Genomic DNA, 18,982 nt, shown 5'->3' on the forward strand with positions numbered 1-18,982 from the left:
TCACGAATTTAGCAAAACTGAATTTAAACTGAGAGAATTCAATCTCATTATGTGCTCCACTTTGAAGATTTTCGGGCAGACGTAAAAAGCATGGAAGGGATGAAACTTGAACTTGCCCTATAAAATTCTGTGGATGCAATTCTTCAATAAAAAATCGAGCTCCTCCTAAGAAAGCTAGCTTTAACCACATTCCATTAGGTTGGTCATAATAGGTGAGTAGATCCAACCATCCTTCGATAAAGTAGAGATTATTGTCCCTTTTTTGAATGCTTACATCCATGTAGTTGGAACCTGAATAAGTGAAAGACAACTCGATGAGATATTTTATGGATGTGATGCATTGTAAATGATTGTGGTAAAAGACAATCGAACTGGAACATTAGACGATAAGAATAACTTAGAGTAACAACAATTAATAAATTATTAAAAGAATAATATAATAGAATGAGTATATAAAAAATATTATAAAAAATTATAAATTATACCTTAAAAGAATCAACTTCAATAAAAAATGAAGAATACATTCTTATTCTATGAAGTAGTAAAAAAATACTAAATATAAAATTATGAGCTGACTTTCAAATTTAGATTCATGTACCACAGGAAAATACTATTTATAGACCTTAGTAAAACAAAAATAAATATGTAAATTACTTATTATTAAGGCAATTTTTTTAGAGTAAAAGACAAATAGGTCCCTGACCTTTTAAAACGGGGACATTTTCGTCCCTCAAGATTGGAAAATACATTTCGATCCCCCACGTTTTAAAACGGCGGACAATTATACCCTTCCGTCCGTTTTGGGCCAAAAATGACAACGGAACCAGCTGACATGAAAGGGCAGTAAATGACCTGGCCGTTACACTTGATGAGGTGGATTGGGACGATTTTTTAGTGGACAAATTAGTCCCTTAACTCAAATTAGTCCCTTAACTCTATGCAAACGCCACTATTGATGATCACTCTCACTCTTCAATTCTCACCCTTACCAACCATACCTCTTTTTCTATTGGCCGTGCTTTCTACCCTTCCAAGATCCCAACAAAATCTTCCTTTTCTTCCAACCCTTTACCGTTCTCAACCTCCTTCATCTTCTCCATTGCACTATTCAAACACCTTCTCTCTGGCCATGGTTTTGTGTTCTTGTTCTCACCTTTTGAAGGAGCAAATGGGGTTAGCTCAGCTCAGCACCTTGGCCTCTTCAACTTGACCAACAATGGTAACCCCAAAAACTATGTTTTTGGGATTGAGTTTGATGTGTTCAAGAACCAAGAATTCAATGACATCAATGATAACCATGTGGGTTTGGATGTGAATTCTCTTACTTCTTTGACCTCACAGGATGATATTTGGGTCAGTGGAAAACATGATGAAAAGTTTAAGGAATTGAAGCTTAACAATGGTGAGAACTATCAAGTGTGGATTGAGTATTCAGATTCTAGAGTTAATGTAGCAATGGCTATTGCAGGGAAAAGAAGGCCTAATAGGCCTTTGATTAGTGAACTTGTGAATCTTTCTGATGTCTTTTTGGATGAAATGTTTGTGGGATTTTGTGGGGCAACAGAGCAACTTATTGAGAGTCACAAGATTTTGGCATGGAGCTTTAGCAACTCAAATTTTTCGATCGGCGATGGTTTGGTGACTACGAATTTGCCTTCATTTGGTTTTGTTTTAGGGATCAGTTTTGGAATTTTTATCTTTGTTATTGGTAGTGCAGCCATGGTGTTTGTTGTTTTGCTCAAAAGAAAAAGAAGCAAAAGAATGGAGGAAGAGGGAGATATTGAAGACTGGGAATTAGAGTATTGGCCACACCGTATTAGTTATGAAGACATTTATGCTGCAACTAAAGCATTTTCAGAACAGAATATAATTGAGTTTGGAGGTATGCTGAAGGATGTGGCTATGGGGGTATTGTATTTGCATGAGAGTTGGGAAGTTAAGGTGTTGCATAGGGACATAAAAGCAAGCAATGTATTACTTGAGAAGGATATGAATGCAAGGTTGGGGGATTTTAGACTCGCCCGGATGCATCATCATGAGCAGATACCTAACACCTCTCGAGTGATCAGAACGGTTGGCTACATGGCACCGGAACTACTAAGAACCGGGAGAGCCTCGAGCAGCGGCCATGGCTTCCACCTTGCATTTTCATAAAATAGGGCTTACTGCGGCGTCGTTTTGGCCTTAAGGGACGAATTTGTCCATTAAGAATTCATACCAATCCACCTCATCAAGTGTAACGGCCAGGTCATTCACTGCCCCTCCATGTCAGCTGGCTCCGTTGTCGTTTTTGGCCCAAAACGGACGGAAGGGTATAATTGTCCGCCGTTTTAAAACGTGGGGGATCGAAATGTATTTTTCAATCTTGAGGGACAAAAATGTCCCCGTTTTAAAAGGTCAGGGACCTATTTGTCTTTTACTCATTTTTTTATTATGTACAGTAATTACGCATTATAATTGATAAGTAGTTTAATAGTGCATTAAATATTGATTTGATATAATTATAATGAAGATATGTTCCTAAATTAGTATAATTATATATTATTCATTAAATATTAATTATAATATAATAATATAATTATAATAAAGGTATTTTTTATAAAATAATTTAGAATAGATGAAAAATTTCATTCGTTTTGGAGGGAAAACGGACTCACAAGAGATCGACACGTCACCCTTATTAGTTGGGGAAAAACCCAATTTTAGTATATTAAGTAAATTCTACTAAGAAAAAAATCAATCACATGATATAAGTTAAAAATATAACGTATTAGATATTTTATTTATTAAAAAAAATCAATTACGGAAGTAACTAAAAATATAATGAGACATTAATATTAGATATTGAGAATTTAATAAGTAGGATTTGTAACACTTCAAATTTTTAAAAATTAAATAATTAATTATTTATGAGTTATTATATTATATTAAAATTTTGTTTTTAAGAAAATTATTTTTAACAAAATTAATCAAATAAAATTTTATAATTATTAAAGTTTAATTTAATTATGACTTATTCTATTAAGTTTAAATTATTTATCAAAAAATATTATAATAGACAAAAATTAATTTATTTTTATTGTTATTATTAATATTATTATTATTACTATTATTATACTATTATCATTATTATTGTTATCATTATTATTATTACTATATTATTATTATTACTTATTTTCTTTTCTTTGGCTTAAGCTATTAAAAAAATGAATTAAAAAAGGCCACGTCGCTTGTATTATTTTTATTATAAGGTAGAATTTCTATTCTATCCTTCTTATAATAACATGTATATTATTTTTTGTGACATGTCATTCTTTAATTGGTTGCTATGTTAATTATGGTTAAACTATTGGTAATTAAATTATAGCCCAAAGTAGATATATAATTTTATAATTTAATAAAATATTAAAAATCCAATCTTGGCTTCTTCCCCAAATCATGCTCCCAAACAATGAACCCTATTTTTCTGTATCTCCTCCCCCGTTCCGTTGCCGTCGTCGCCGTCGTCGCCGTCGTCGCCACCCGAGCATAACTGCCTCATTGAGTTCCCCATTCTCTCCGTCTGTCGTGCCGTCTCTGTCCTCCAAAACATCGCCGCCACTGTTGTCACAAGAGCTTCTTGATTTGAGCTTACGATAGGTTTTGAAGTATTTCTTTGTGGTAACAAGAGCTTCTTGATTCAGGATCTCCGTAAGTGATTTCAATGCTAGGGAACTCTTATCCCAATGCTGGTGGTCCACTTTTACAAAGCCATGTTATGGGTATGTTGAATGATGTAAACTCGAGTGATAATTCTCCTTTTGACATGAATGACTTCCCTCAACTGACTAGTCGACCTAGGTCTGCTGGAGGGCCTCAAGGACAATTGGGTGCAAACGAAGATTTCCCAGCTTTGCCAGGATTTAAAGGTGTAGTAACTGGAAAAGATATGTGATCTGATTGGCTGTTATACATTTCTTTCTAGCAATTTTGGCTGTTTTATGTTATCAAATAGTATTTTTGTATAGTTGCCTTGTGATTTGTTGTATAAAGAGTCTCTTCTTATAGAGTTGAGTTGTAGACTGAATTATACACTTTCTCTTGTGGAAAGTTTTATGGATTTACGTGCATATCTACCTTAGTTCCTTTGGTGCTTGGTTTTATTGCTTTGTTTATTATATTCTGATATTGTAAGTCGTCTAAGGTGTTAAATAAGCATATGGTTTCCTGGTTTGTATCTCATCAAGTGATTGAATGATCAGTTATAGATCTAGAGAGGATGCTAAGATGTCTCGTAAATGACAACTTAGTGATTCTCCTTAAGAGGAATTCATGATGCCGCACTGTTGGAGGTTTGATTAAATGACAACTTAGTGATTCTCCTTATTTTTGGTTACCTTTGTTCGCAGATCTTTAATTTAGTAACCATATTATATTGTTTATTTTTACAGGTGGCAATGCTGATTATGCTATGGATATGCACCAGAAAGAATAGCTTCATGACAATGCTGTACCAATGATGCAATCTTAACATTTCTCGGTGAGTTGTATGTTTAAAAGACTAAGAAATCTTTATATATATGTATGTATGTATTCCTCACTTATTATTCTATCCTTGTAATATGTAGATGGGGAGGCCTGCTGGTTTTAGCTTGGGGGAACATATTCATCACATCGTACAACAACATGCTCCTTCGGTGAGTAGTGGTGGAGTCTCATTTTCATCTATAAATAACCAGGTTCTTCTCCATCTACATGGATCAGATATTTTTCCATCTACGCATTCAACTTATCATTTGTAGGTCTGCAAACTCTCTTAATTGCTGTTGTAATGAATAAGCTTTGTTCTTTCTCTAGTTTGCTTGAGTTTAATATTCATTATGAAGTAAGATTTCAGACATCCTAACCACTTTTGGATTTGTTTTAGGCAAGTGGACCTCCTGGGTCGGATTAAGGCCATTAAATTCTCCAAATACAGTCTCTAGTATGGGTCAGTATGACCAAATCCTCCAGCAGTATCAATAGAACTAGAAGCAGTCGCAGTTCTACCTTCAAATGTCAACCGTAAATCAGTCGTTTTGGGATCAGGGCATGAAAGCTATGCAAACTACACAATCCACACCATATCCATTTGGTTTGCTTGGCTTGTTAAGTGTGATTAGGATGAGTGATCCAGACTTGACATCTCTTGCACTTGGAATTGATCTTACTACACTTGGATTAAATTTGAATTCATCTGAAAATCTACACAAGACATTTGGGTCTCCATGGTCCGATGAACCTACAAAGGGTGATCTAGAGTTTAATGTGCCACAATTTTATTACGCAAAGCAGCCCCCTGCTTACATGTGTGGTTTTTTAATTATGCTATAGAATCAATTTCTTTATTTGCAAATCCTTCATTAGGCTTACTGCTTATTGCATGATGCAGCAAGGTTACTTTTCAAAGTTTTTGGTGGAAACATTGTTTTACATATTCTATAGGTTTGCAATTACATCTTACTTGATTTCTAATTGGCTTGCTTAGTGTTATAATTAACCACTTTGTTTTCCTTGGTTGCAACATGCCCAAAGATGAAGCACAATTATATGCTGCAAATTAAATGAGCTGTATGCACATACCCTCTAATTTATCCTTTTTTTGTTATTTATATTTTATTTTTCTGTGGTTAGGGCTTATTTCCAAATTCTACTGGGATTGTTACAATTTAGGAGAAATTAATGGTTAAATCAGCCAATACTTGGTAACCTTTCTTTGTTTATCAGTCACGGATTTTAAGTATTCATATAGCAAAACTTATATTGGCAGGAAATCCTGAATTAAAATCTAAATTGTTTTTCTCTGATTAATAATTTCTAACAAGGTAGGTGGTTGTTAGTTTCAGGCACAATAGAGGATGTTATTATCACAAAGAGAATCGTTTCTGGTTTATAAGAGTTCCCAACATGGAGCCGCTTGTTAAAACGAACACATACGAGAGAGGATCTTATCACTGTTTCGATCCAAACACATTTGAAACTGTTCACAAGGTTAGCTTTATACATAATAGTATTCGTAGTGTTCTTAAAATGATTTCTCGTGGTCCAATGTTTATTGTTTTCCTTTTATCCCTGATCCTATTTTTAGGCCTCTAATGAAAAAAAAACATCCTTGTAGGATAACTTTGTTCTACATTATGAAATGTTGGAAAAGAGACCGCCTCTACCACAGCATCGAGTAGGAATCAGAACCTTATTGTAGAGTTTCAACTGTAAATTTTCATTCTGGATTTTAATTCCTCAGAATGTCATTAGCATAAGTATTCCTTTAGTTTGGGCTTTCTCGTACTATATGTCGCTTGAGTGATCCAAGCATTTCTTCTTTAACTATCCTAATTTGAACAAAAGAATTATGATACGTAGGTATTCGATAACCTAGTTATCTGACAGATTTTCTCTGCCCCCTAGCTCCAATGCACAGAAAAGAAAAGCACATTTGCCAATATTTGATATGGGTCCTAGGAATTATGCGTCAGAGTTAACACCCAACTGAATAATGATTTAATTAATCTTAACTTGTTAGGATATTATCTCAATCTGACAGACTAAAGACTAATCTGTTACAAATCAGGGTTTCATTTAAGAGTTTGATTTTGGCCAATGACTTGTATGCACAAGGTAGGAGTTGATTATAGGATTATTTAATTTTGTAAATTTACACTCCCATTGCATGGCATCATTTTTCCCTTTCCCCTATTCTATTGTAGTTGGGTTTACATCATACTCATCGGACTGGTAAAAGTATATTTATTTCATTTTAGATTATATAGTTCTTTTAGCTTTCATATTAAAACAATTAGAATGTTGCTTGATTATTTAAGTGATCTAATCCATAATTATCTTGGTATTTTAACAAATGGTTATGAAAAATTGTCTTTTAGGTTCCAAATTTTTCGGTAGTATCATTGAGGCTCTGGCTCAGAATATTTTAAGTTTGTTAAGCAGAAATTTAAGAATGGAAAACACCCGAGTATCGAACTTTGCGCCAGATGAATTAGTAAAAATGATATTTGTATTGTCTAAAACAAAATTGTAAAAATTTTCTCTAGTCTACACAATTTTCATAAGCTTTCACTTAAGAAACTAGACGTCACCGAATAATTGTTTTGTGAAATGCATCCCTGCTCGATTGAAGTGTGAAATGTTACTTATGAAGATTGTTGTGTGTTGGTCAAAACCAAGCTTTTGAGATCCTACAATCCTCTTCCTATAAAACATGGGGGTGAAAACATGGTAATTTATAATGTATACATTTTGCAATTATTCAGTGATATTGAAATAAGGTGAACATAATATTAAAAGAAAAACGAATATTTTGCTTTTTCATGATTGCCAACATGGTCAGCTTTTCAGAGTAAAGTTAACTGAGTAAGTGGTTTCTGGGATTATGTGGTGTTGAAAAATTGAGTATGGTGAAAGAACTAAAAAAGAAGCAAAAAGTGAATATGTTAGGGTTGGTTGAAACTAAGATGCAAGTTGTAATTAAATTTGATGTAGTGCGTATTTGAGGGAGCGATGCTGTAGGATGGGAGTTTGTAGAGTCGGCAGGCACATTCAGGGGTCTGTTATTAATGTGGGGTGACATGTAATTTAAAATAAATAATTGTTATAATGGGGAAAGATGGTGATCATACTAATTGGAGAAACTGGCTGTGTGGGTGGAACTGAGTTTTGTGGCTGGATTAGGTCGAGGTCTGATATGTTATATGGGAGACTTTAATGAGGTTATACAGATTGAAGAGAGGAAAGGTCAGGACATGTTATAGCATCGGTAGAAGAGTTCAAGGATTGGGTTTAAGATATGTAGTTAGTGGACCTACCGTTGAATGATTGAAAATTTACTTGGTTCAGAGGCCGCTCCTGCAGTTGTATTGATAGAGTTCTATTGAGTGTAGAATGGCTTAAGGAATTTTCAGAAATTCGATTAGAAGGTGGACTAAGAGTTATTTGGAATGTATGGCTAGAGAGGAACGGGCGGATCTTTAGTAACAAGGAAACCAGAATGGAAGAGGTGTTTTTCAGATCTTTGATCAGCTACAGAGAATGGTGTAGTTTGGATCCTTTTGGTTGTTAATGGCATTGCCGGAGTTAACACTAGGGATTGTTTTCAGGTTTTGATTGGTTGTTTTTTATGTTTGAAACTTTGTTTGTGACTTTGTTGCTCCACTTTATTGTGTTGAGCTCATTTATTCAAAAAAAAAGGATAAAAGATTCTATTAAAAACGTTTGTGCAAATGGTTCATTAAAAGGATGAACACTAGAATTCTTATCTAGCTTTTTTCGAAATTTTGATGAAAATTTAAGTTTTTTCATAACAAGCAGGACATTTGTTAAGAAACCAAGAGTGGAAAGGTTTTTACTTATTACAGATAAAAATTTATATACATATATTATTATACGAAATTTAAAATCTTACCTTTCAGTAAATAAAATTTCCTCCCTTAGTTTACTAATTTGAACTAACTTAATTTTGTGAGTACAACTATTTTGAATGAACTCAGCCAATAGATGTACAAAATGCAACAAGCAAGCAAGCATGATAAGTAATGCTCACATCACCAGCTAATAATAGCGCTAAGAGTCGCTGTAGCAGCTTGATAATCTGTCAATACCTTGTGTGCTAACTCATCAAGCTTATCCTGAAAGGTTTTAAAGCGTGAAAAAATAAATCTTTGAGGGCTTTTGAGATATGTTAATGTAAAATATTATATGATTGCATGAAATACAGTCCTGTCAAAGGTGCCAAAATTTGTCTATATTACCATCATAGATACAATCTAAATAAGCCTAAAATATTCATATTCAATGTGATGTTAACCCACAGAGAGAGAACATACCTTCAATTGGGAAATAGCAACAGAGATCGCCCTTCCAGGGGCTTGAACAGCTTTATGGTAAAACTATACAAAAGTAGAAGAAAAAAGTAAGGAGATAGTAGGCTTCAGAAAGAGAGAGGGGGTGTGGAAGCAACCAAAGTTACCTGGATATAAAGTAATGACACAACTTTTGGTAGAAGGGATACAACGTCAGTCTCAGTAGAAACTTGGGATGTTAATTCCTTATATTCAATAACAAAAGTTAATGGTAGACCAACTCTGATAAATATTTTCCCTTGATTGGAAATTTGTTCTTCAGGACTTAAATTAGGATTTTCCTTCCAGATGAAAAGAATATGTTCATTAATATTTTCGATAATTTTCAGTTGATCTAGCAATCTGATATTTAATACATTACCAGTTTTATTGACAGTATATTTATGAATCTATTAGCTTCAAACAAATCCTGATAAAGCTTTATGCGGGTGAAAGCATAAATACCTTACATGCCAATTTGCACATTTCAATTTACATGTAAAATTACCTTAGTAAATGCCTATGTAAAACAACATGCCATCATTTGCATGTCAATTTGCACATTTCAACAGTGAAAACAGAAAATTAAAATTCTAAGAAACATAACAGAACTTACAGAAGTTGATTGATCATGTTCAAACAATTCCAAGGCTTTTTCATAGAGCTGCATGTTTAAGAAAGATTGCCACCAGGGAAACACAGAAAAAACAATTAAGATAGTAAAATGTATGTATAAAATACCACAAAAGTTGTGTTTGTGTCATTTTAGGAAACCTCATTAAGTTTCTTCTGCAAATTATCAAGTAATCATTTCATTATATCTGCATTTTCTGTTAGTAATGCCTTCCTTTTCTCCATCTGATAACTGATTACTGTAGGCCTTAATTTGTTAGCCAAAGACCCAAGAATTGTTTCAGGATCATCTAGACCTATCAAATTTATATCACTGCATTTGAGAATACAGAACAACTTGTATCAGAAGAAAGGAAAGATTTGAAGTCAGAATGAACAGACCTTGTTCTTCAAACTCGGGAACTAGGGTAGTAATTTTCTGCATGATCCATTTTTCTGAGGGACTACTAATGATTTAGTGGGCAGAGCAACTGTTACCTTCTCGTGACAAGCACGGCAGACGATGACCACGATGAGGGACAGCGGGAAAAGACTGACTAAGCAAGATGAGTGGTTATAGGCTGCGACGACTCGAAAACTACCGCGACAAAGCTCACGACTGGAGATTGAGGTGCGGGCCTGGAGCAGGATGAACAGATGAATATCTCTGACAAGACTGACGGCGACCATCAGAAGCCCAGCAGCGGTGATCGCGGTGGAGGAAACTAGGGTTTCCCTCCAAGGAGATGCTTGTTCTTCTCTGAGCAACTGAAGGGCTTACTTGGCTCGCTCCAGCGTCAGTTCATCTTCAAACCTTTCTTACATGTTTTTACCCGTGAATTAGAGAATCACTTACAACAACATTTTAAGCCGCAACTTGTTGGTATTTGTGTGAAACCTAAACAGCAAAACAAAACCAACAAAAAAGAATAATACTTGAAGCAATAAGCAAAAGAAAAGAACTCTATCGTTGAAAACTGAAGCCCATTAGTGTTAACTCCACTTTAGAATTCATTACTCATAATAGAAACAGCAAGCATATGGAGGAAGAACAAGAAGAAATAAGTTGACTTTTCCTAGTACCAAGCGCTTGACGTGTAGCAAATTCCATGCCGATCCACTTCCTCGAGAGCCACTTCTCCAATCTCCGTTTCTTCCTGTGGCGGCATGTTCTTGAAGATATTTGTTCTTCCCTATCGTGCTTCCTCCATATATGGCTCGCCCCTGCTTCTCTGGATTTCCAAAATCTTCCTCCATACTAGAGTTCCTGCACAAAAAGATTAGGATAGAAAGTCAATAATGTAGGAGTTGTAATTAGGACAAACTAATTTGTAATTGAAAGGTCATTACATATACTAGCCAAAACATATTAGAAACTTATTTAACAAAAACTAAGTTGTAATTAGCAATAGAATTGGAATACATACCCAATATCATCCTATGATGTGAAGGAACATATACAATTCATTCTAGATTTTGCCATGGATAAAACCGAAAAAGAATCCAACTGAAAGAATGCTCCATCCAAAGTTCTTTTCCTATTTTATCATAAACTTGTCAAATAAAGAATAAAATAACATTATACTGCAATTTATATGTATTTACATGTAGACTTCCCAAATTAAAAAATTAAAACAATAAACTGCTAGTTTGAACCCTGGAGGCCAAGTACGGTGAGTATGAAAATTGACAAGAACATTTTCAAGAATTCACAATATGGCTTCAAAAGGCTAAGTATGCAAATTAATTAGAAAAATACCAGCATTAATTCATGTATATATGTTTTCATCCACAATTTATTTATTCTTTTTTATTTCGGTGTAAGAGTCTACTCGATTTCAACTAATTTGATTTCAGGTACAACTTGCTACAAAATAAATCTCTTTGAAAATTGCTTTTCAACTTTTTATTTTTTCCATCAATAAGACTCAAGAATTATTTATACAAAAAAAATGACAAAGCAATTTCCTTATTCATATGCATTAGTATACTTGTTTTTTCATGTCAAAATTGAACAAATGGTACCTTCCAATATACAGAGTATCACCAACGAACACAACTCCCATGGCAGTAGTAACAAATGAGTGGCCTGAATGTTGCTACATACACTATTAAAGGCATTAAAATTAAAAATAAAAAAAATTAGAACAAATGTCTTCACTAATTACGTTGCTTAAAAGATATCAAGTTTCGAATCATAGCTAAATAAGACATGCAAATTATCGATCGAGAAAAAAATGCATAGCATTAGATCAAACCCTTTACCATTAGCCAAAAACTATATATATAACCTGATTATTAGGATGAACGACTCTTCTCTGATTCATGAAGAACACAACACTGCTCTAGTTCAATATTCCAAACCACAATATTTTATTCTTTGAATGGTAAAAATACACATCAAAACATGGTTAAAGAACTATAACAATCTAATTAAGATAGCATATAGCCATATACCAAAGAAAACAACGATTATTTTCATTGATTGATAAAGGGAAAGCCGTGAACAACAACAGCGAATAGCGAACAACGAAGTAATGAACATCAAGTGAAAGCAAACAATAGCAGTGGTACAAATGGAGAAGTGAATAGCAACAATAGTTGAAGGAAGAGACAATGAAATCCACTAACCTGAAGAAGAGTTGGAGAACAGATCCACTGTGAAAGTGCTATAGAGGCATATCAATTTAGAATCCAAAACAACAATAATACACAAGCAAACATGCCTTTTAGAATCTAAAGTATTATAGAGTCATATCACTGAACTATTGGAGTGCATGAATTTATTAAACAATAATTATCACAATCCAAGCAAATCAAATGCACGAATTATTTAATTTTAACCACAACAAACCAAAATCAATCAAGAATAATTAGCCAAATCATCAATAATACCAAACTCAAGAACTAAAAAATATCTTCAAAGTTCACTAACTATTTACAAAGCGTGCCTATTAACGGAAAGGATAAGACAAATCCTGAAAAAACAATCCACAAGCTATGAGGCCAAAGTAACTCATTAAGTCCTTAACTTATACAATATTAACGGCATTAATATTAAAAAAAATTAGAGCAAAAGCTAATAAGAAAAATTTAAAAAACCCAATATGAATAACTGAGAGAGAATTAGGGAATATTCAAATAAAGTTTATCCAGTTAATTCTTTGGTTGACATGTATGCTAAATGTGATAGATTCAGGGAAGCAAATAGGATTTTTGCAAATTTGGCTCTTCAAAGTTCAGTTCCTTGGACAGCCCTGATCTCGGGTAATGTTCAGAAGGGACACCCTGAAGAAGGTATAAAGTTATTCATTGAGATGCAAAGAGCTGAAAAGACTGCAGATGCAGCTACCTATGCCAGCATCCTAAAAGCATGTGCAAATTTACCCTCACAGGATCTGGGAAAGCAGTTACACTCGCACATAATCATATCAAGGCACATATTGTGTTTTTAATCAGATCAGGGCACATATTGTGAATTAGGAAGTATACAAATCAAATGTACAAATTCTTCAATTTTGAGTACAGCAGTCCAAAATCAATCAAGAATTATCATCCAAATCATCAACAATACCAAACTCAAGAACTAAAATAACATGTTCAAAGTTCAGTAACTAAAGCTAATTCTAATTTGAAAATCCTAATTCAAACTAAGCTAAACCTAAAAATTCAGATTCAATTAAATGCAAACTAAATCCAAACAATAAAATCAAAATTAACCTAGAAACTTCATCAACTACAATATCAGAAAAAAGAAAATGAAACCTGGTGCGAATTGACAAAATGAGTTATAGGGAGAGGGGGGATGCTAGTTGAACTCAGAATTGGAGCAGATAGCAGTTGTAATGAGCAGAGGGGATGAATACGGTGGTGCAAGAGAGATTGCTAGAATGACGCTGATAGTGGCTGTGCAAGGAGGGTTGACGCAGAGAAAGCAGTGGCAGTTAACGAGGGGTACGGTGGATCGTGGCTCAGTGGTCAAGGATAAATAAAGAGAAAGGAAGAAGGACGGAAGTGTGGCAACAGGTGAACAGCAAGCAAGAGCGTCGGCAACGCAACCAGTAGCAGCAGCAGCCATCGAACAGAGTTTCTGACGAGAAGATGGGTGAAAGAGCGAAACTCTCGCGCGATCTAGAACTTTCACAAATAAATTCCCGTTGTAAGTATAGCTTCTAGACCGACAAGAATTCCTTTCTTACAAAAGTTTTGTTTGTCACTTAAGCAAACCCAATAAAATTGATAACCAAAGTATTCAAACCTCGGGTCATCTTCTCAAGGAATTGCAGGGAAATATGATTTATTATTGGTTATGAAAAACAGTATTTTGTGTTTTTGAAAAGGTTTGAACAGGAGAAAAAATTGCAGGTATTAATAAATCAAGAGTAAAGAAAACTCTTGGCAAGGTATGAAAACTGAAATTCCTATCCTAGTTATCCTTATCAGATGTTATGAGAATTGGATTTTAATCCCACTTAGCTATCCCTTATTAAATAAAGGAAAGTCAAGTGAACTAATTGAATTGATCCTCAAGTCCTAGTCAACTTTTAGAGCGATCCAAATCAATTAGCAATTTGCCAATTTCAACCACTGCTGAGTTTGATAACTCAAGTGTTACCAATTAATTAACCAAAGCCAAAAGGGAAGAAAATCTACTCAAATGAAAATAATTTGGATAGAGCCTAAGCATCAATAACATAAATTAAAGAAAGCAATCATAAGTCTGAAGTACCTCAAATTATATTAAATAGAATATTTAAATCTAACAAAGAAACGTTCATAATTTAAATTGGAAAAATAAATAAAAAGAACATTGAACCTGTGATTGAAGAAGATGAAATCCTAATTCCTTTAAGAGGAATCCTAATCCTAAATCCTAAGAGAGAGGAGAGAACCTCTCTCTGTAAAAACTACATCTAAATTATGAAAAGTGAATTATGAATGGATGATGATGAATGGATGCATTCTCCCACTTTATAGCCTCTAATTTGTGTTTTCTGGGCTGAGAACTGGGTCAAAAATAGCCCAGAAATCGCTGCTGGTTCGTAAAGGTTGCGGCAAAGCGACGCGGAGGCGTCATCCACGCATTTGCGTGGATTGAAATTCGCAGATGCGACGCGTGCGCGTCATTCACGCGTCCGCATCGCCTAACTTCGAGGCAGCCATGGCAAATTATATATCGTTGCAAAGCCCCGGATGTTAGCTTTCCAACGCAACTAAAACTGCATCATTTGGACCATTTGTACCTCATGTTATGGTCGATTTAGTACCAAGAGATCAGGCTGGACAGCTTTAGCAGTTCCTTCAGTTTCTTGTATTCCTTCCAGTTTTGCATACTTCCTTTCCATCCTCTAAGCCATTTCTGTCCTGTAATCTCTGAAATCACTTAACACACATATCAAGGTATCGAATAGTAATAAGAGAGGATTAAACATAGTAATTTTAAGGTCCAAAGAAGCATGTTTTCAATCATAGCACAAAATCAGGAAGGGAAACGTAAACTCATACAATTAGTATGAATAAGTGTATGAAAGATTGATAAAATCCACTCAATTAAGCACAAGATAAATGACGTTAAGATTTTAGCTAGTAAAGAATTTTATAAAGTTGCGTTGTAGATACAGTTTCTAAACCAACAAAAATCCCTTCGTGCAAACGTTTTGGTTGTCATAAGTAACAAACCCCTTTAAAATTGATAACCGAGTATTTAAACCTCAGGTCGTCTTCTCAAGGAATTGCAGGGAAGTATGTTCTTATTATTGGTTATGGATATTGTAAATTTGGGGTTTCAAGAATGAAGAATGAATGTGGCAAATAATTTAAATGGAAATTAAAATAAATAAATAACTGTAAAGCAAACTTTTGGCAAGGTATGAGAAATTGGAAGTCCAGACTTAGTTATTCTTATCAATAATAATGAAAGTTGAATCTTAATTCCACTTAGTTAACCTTTGCTAGAGCAAAGGAAAGTCAAGGGACTAATTAGTTGACCTTCGAATCCTATTTATTTCCTAAGAAAAGGTTGGGATTATTGAAGTTCAGTTCAATTAGCAAAGATAACAGTTATCAATTATATTGAGCTAAGATAACTCCTGAGTTACTGATTTCTTAACCAAGACCAAAAGGAAAAGAAATTAAATCTGCTAAAATAAAAATTGTCTTCAGATTGGGAATAATCAATAACATAAACAAAAGAAAGCAATATTAGATTGAAATACCTCAAATATCATTAAATAAGAAAATCATCATGAATGTCGCATAAGCCAAATAGGCAACATAACTAATACAAGCAAGCATTAATGGTATCTTAAAATAAGAGATAATTATAAAGTAAAAGAACATTGAACCTGGGATCGAGAGTCACTCCTAAAACTAAGAGAAGTCCTAAATCCTAATCCTAAAGAGAGAGAGGAGAGAACCTCTCTCCAACTAAACCTAAATCATGGAAAGTGATCTATGAAACGCCTGACTATGAATGGATGCATTCCCTCACTTTATAGCCTCTAATCTGTGTGTTCTGGACTGAAAACTGGGTCAAAAACAGCCCAAAAATCACTCCCAGCGCTTTCTGGTCCGTATAGGTCGCGGAAGAGTGACGCGGAGGCGTCGTCCACGCGTTAGCGTGGGTTGTGTTCCTGCCAGGTCACGTGGCCGCATGATCCATGCGTTCATGTCGTCTGGCGTCAGGGCAGCTATGGCAAATTATATATCATTGCGAAGCCCCGGACGTTAGCTTTCCAACACAACTAGAACTGCGTCGTTTGGACCTCTGTAGCTCAAGTTATGGTCATTTGAGAGCAAAAAGGTCAGGCTAGACAGCTTAGCAATTTCTTCAACTTCTTGTATTCCTTCCACTTTTGCATGCTTCCTTTCCATCCTCTGAGCCATTCATGCCTTGTAATCCCTAAAATCGCTTAACACACATATCACGGCATCTAATGGTAATAAAAGAGGATTAATATTAACAAATATAAGACCAAAGAAGAATGTTTTCAATCATAGCACAAAATCCGGAAGGAAAACATAAACTCATGCAAATAGTATGAATAAGTGGGTAAAGAGTTGGTAAAAACCACTCAATTGAGCATAAGATAAACCATAAAATAGTGGTTTATCAATAAACCATAAAATAGTGGTTTATCAACCTCCCCATACTTAAATATTAGCATGTCCTCATGCTAAGCTCAAGAGAAGCTATAAAGGAGTGAAGATGATTGATAGAGTATGCAATGCAACCTATCTATGTGAATGCAACTACATGCAAAATGATTCTACCTACTTGGTGAAAAAGTAAATAAATCTTTCAAGAACAAATATGAACTGGGTTTCACTAATTTAAATCACAAAATAAAGTACAAATGACTTGCAAGAAGAAAATAGCTCATGAAAGCAGGGAACAAGGAATCGAGCATCAAACCCTCACTGGAGGTGTATTGGTGGACGAAATTGTGATCACATCAATGTAGTATTCTTTGTTGTTGTATGGAATCATTATTATGGCACCTATGTGTGGACACAACTCCGTTCAACTAACCAGCAAGTGTACTGGGTCGTCCAAGTAATACCTTACGTGAGTAAGGGTCGATCCCACAGAGATTGTTGGTATGAAGCAAGCTATGGTCACCTTGTAAATCTCAGTTAAGTGGATTCATAGGGTCAAATGTAATTGGATTAGATAATTTAAAAGATAAATAAAATAAAAAGGGATAGAAATACTTATGTACATCAATAGTGGGAATTTCAGATAGGCGTGTGGAGATGCTAGAATCCTTTCGAATCTCTACTTTCTTATTGCTATCATCCAATCCTTCTTACTCCTTTCCATGGCAAGCTGTATGTAGGGCATCACCATCATCAATGGCTACTTTTAATCCTCTCGGAAAAATGGTCCTATGCGCTGTCACTGCACGGCTAATCGTCTGGAGGCATCACCCTTGTTGATAGCTACATCACATCCTCTCAGTGAAAATGGTCCAAATGCTCTGTCACAGCACGGCTAATCATCTGTCGATTCTCAATCAGGTTGGAGTAGAATCCATTGATTCTTTTGCGTTTGTCATCACGCCCACCCTTCAGGAGTTTGAAGCTCGTCACAGTCATTCAATACCGGAATCCTACTCGGAATACCACAGACAAGGTTAGACTTTCCGGATTCCCGGGATCCTACTCGGAATACCACAGACAAGGTTAGACTTTCCGGATCCCCATGAATGCCGCCATCTATCTAGCTTATACCACGAAGATTCTGTTGGGGAATCTAAGAGATATGCGCCCGGCCTAAGGTAGAACGGAAGTGGTTGTCAGTCACGTGCGTTTATAGGTGAGAATAATGATGAGTGTCATGGATCATCACATTCATCAAGTTGAAGTGCAACGTATATCTTGGAATAAGAATAAAAGAGACTTGAGTAGAAAATAATAGTAATTGTATTGAAACTTGAGGTACAGCAGAGCTCCACACCCTTAATCTATGGTTTGTAGAAACTCCACCGTTGAAAATACATAAGTGAAAGGTTCAGGCATGGCCGAGAGGCCAGCCCCCTGAATGATCAAAAGACCGAATGGCCAAAAGATTAAACAGTCAAAAGATTAAACTGTCAAAAGATGTCTAATACAATAGTAAATTATCCTATTTATATTAGACTAGCTACTAGGGTTTACATAAGTAAGTAATTGATGCATAAATCCACTTCCGGGGCCCAGTTGGTGTATGCTTGGGCTGAGCTTGTTCTATCCACAAGCTGAGGCTTCTCTTGGAGTTGAACTCCAAGTTATAACGTGTTTTGGGCGTTCAACTCCGGATCATGACGTGTTTCTGGCGTTTAACTCCAGACAGCAGCATGTACTTGGCGTTCAACGCCAATTCACGTCATCAATTTCCGAATAAAGTATACACTATTATATATTGCTGGAAAGCTCTGGATGTCTACTTTCCAACGCCGTTGAGAGCGCGCCATTTGGAGTTTTGTAGCTCCAGAAAATCCATTTCGAGTGCAGGGAGGTCAGATTCCAACAGCATCAGCAGTCCTTTGTCAGCCTCCTTCTCAGAGTTTTGCTCAAGTCCCTCAATTTCAGCCAGAAATTACCTGAAATTACAGAAAAACACACAAACTCATAGTAAATTCCAGAAATGTGAATTTAACATAAAAACTAATGAAAACATCCCTAAAAGTAGCTTGAACTTACTAAAAACTACCTAAAAACAATGGCAAAAAGCGTATAAATTATCCGCTCATCACAACACCAAACTTAAATTGTTGCTTGTCCCCAAGCAACTTGAAAATCAATTAGGATAAAAAGAAGAGAATATACTATAAATTTCAAAATATCAATGAATATTAATTCTAATTAGATGAGCGGGACTTGTAGCTTTTTGCCTCTGAACAGTTTTGGCATCTCACTTTTTCCTTTGAAGTTTAGAATGATTGGCTTCTCTAGGAACTTAGAATTTTGGATAGTGTTATTGACTTTCCTAGTTAAGTATGTTGATTCTTGAACACAGC

The 18,982-nt window shown here is 35.1% G+C and overlaps 1 protein-coding gene and 1 pseudogene across 1 annotated transcript; both read left to right on the forward strand.

The window, feature by feature from the left end:
- Positions 1-936: 936 nt before the first annotated feature.
- On the forward strand, positions 937-2,154 carry LOC112723788 (probable L-type lectin-domain containing receptor kinase VII.2; the record flags this gene model as incomplete). Its single annotated transcript, XM_025775213.1, has 1 exon — positions 937-2,154. A coding segment is annotated over one exon (1,218 nt), but the record flags the coding sequence as incomplete, so codon positions are not given.
- A 196-nt stretch (positions 2,155-2,350) lies between these two features.
- On the forward strand, positions 2,351-6,242 carry LOC140177128 (probable NOT transcription complex subunit VIP2; annotated as a pseudogene).
- The last annotated feature ends 12,740 nt before the right edge of the window (positions 6,243-18,982 follow it).

This window comes from Arachis hypogaea, chromosome 2, assembly GCF_003086295.3.
Source record: "Arachis hypogaea cultivar Tifrunner chromosome 2, arahy.Tifrunner.gnm2.J5K5, whole genome shotgun sequence".
Classification (NCBI taxonomy): domain Eukaryota; kingdom Viridiplantae; phylum Streptophyta; class Magnoliopsida; order Fabales; family Fabaceae; genus Arachis; species Arachis hypogaea.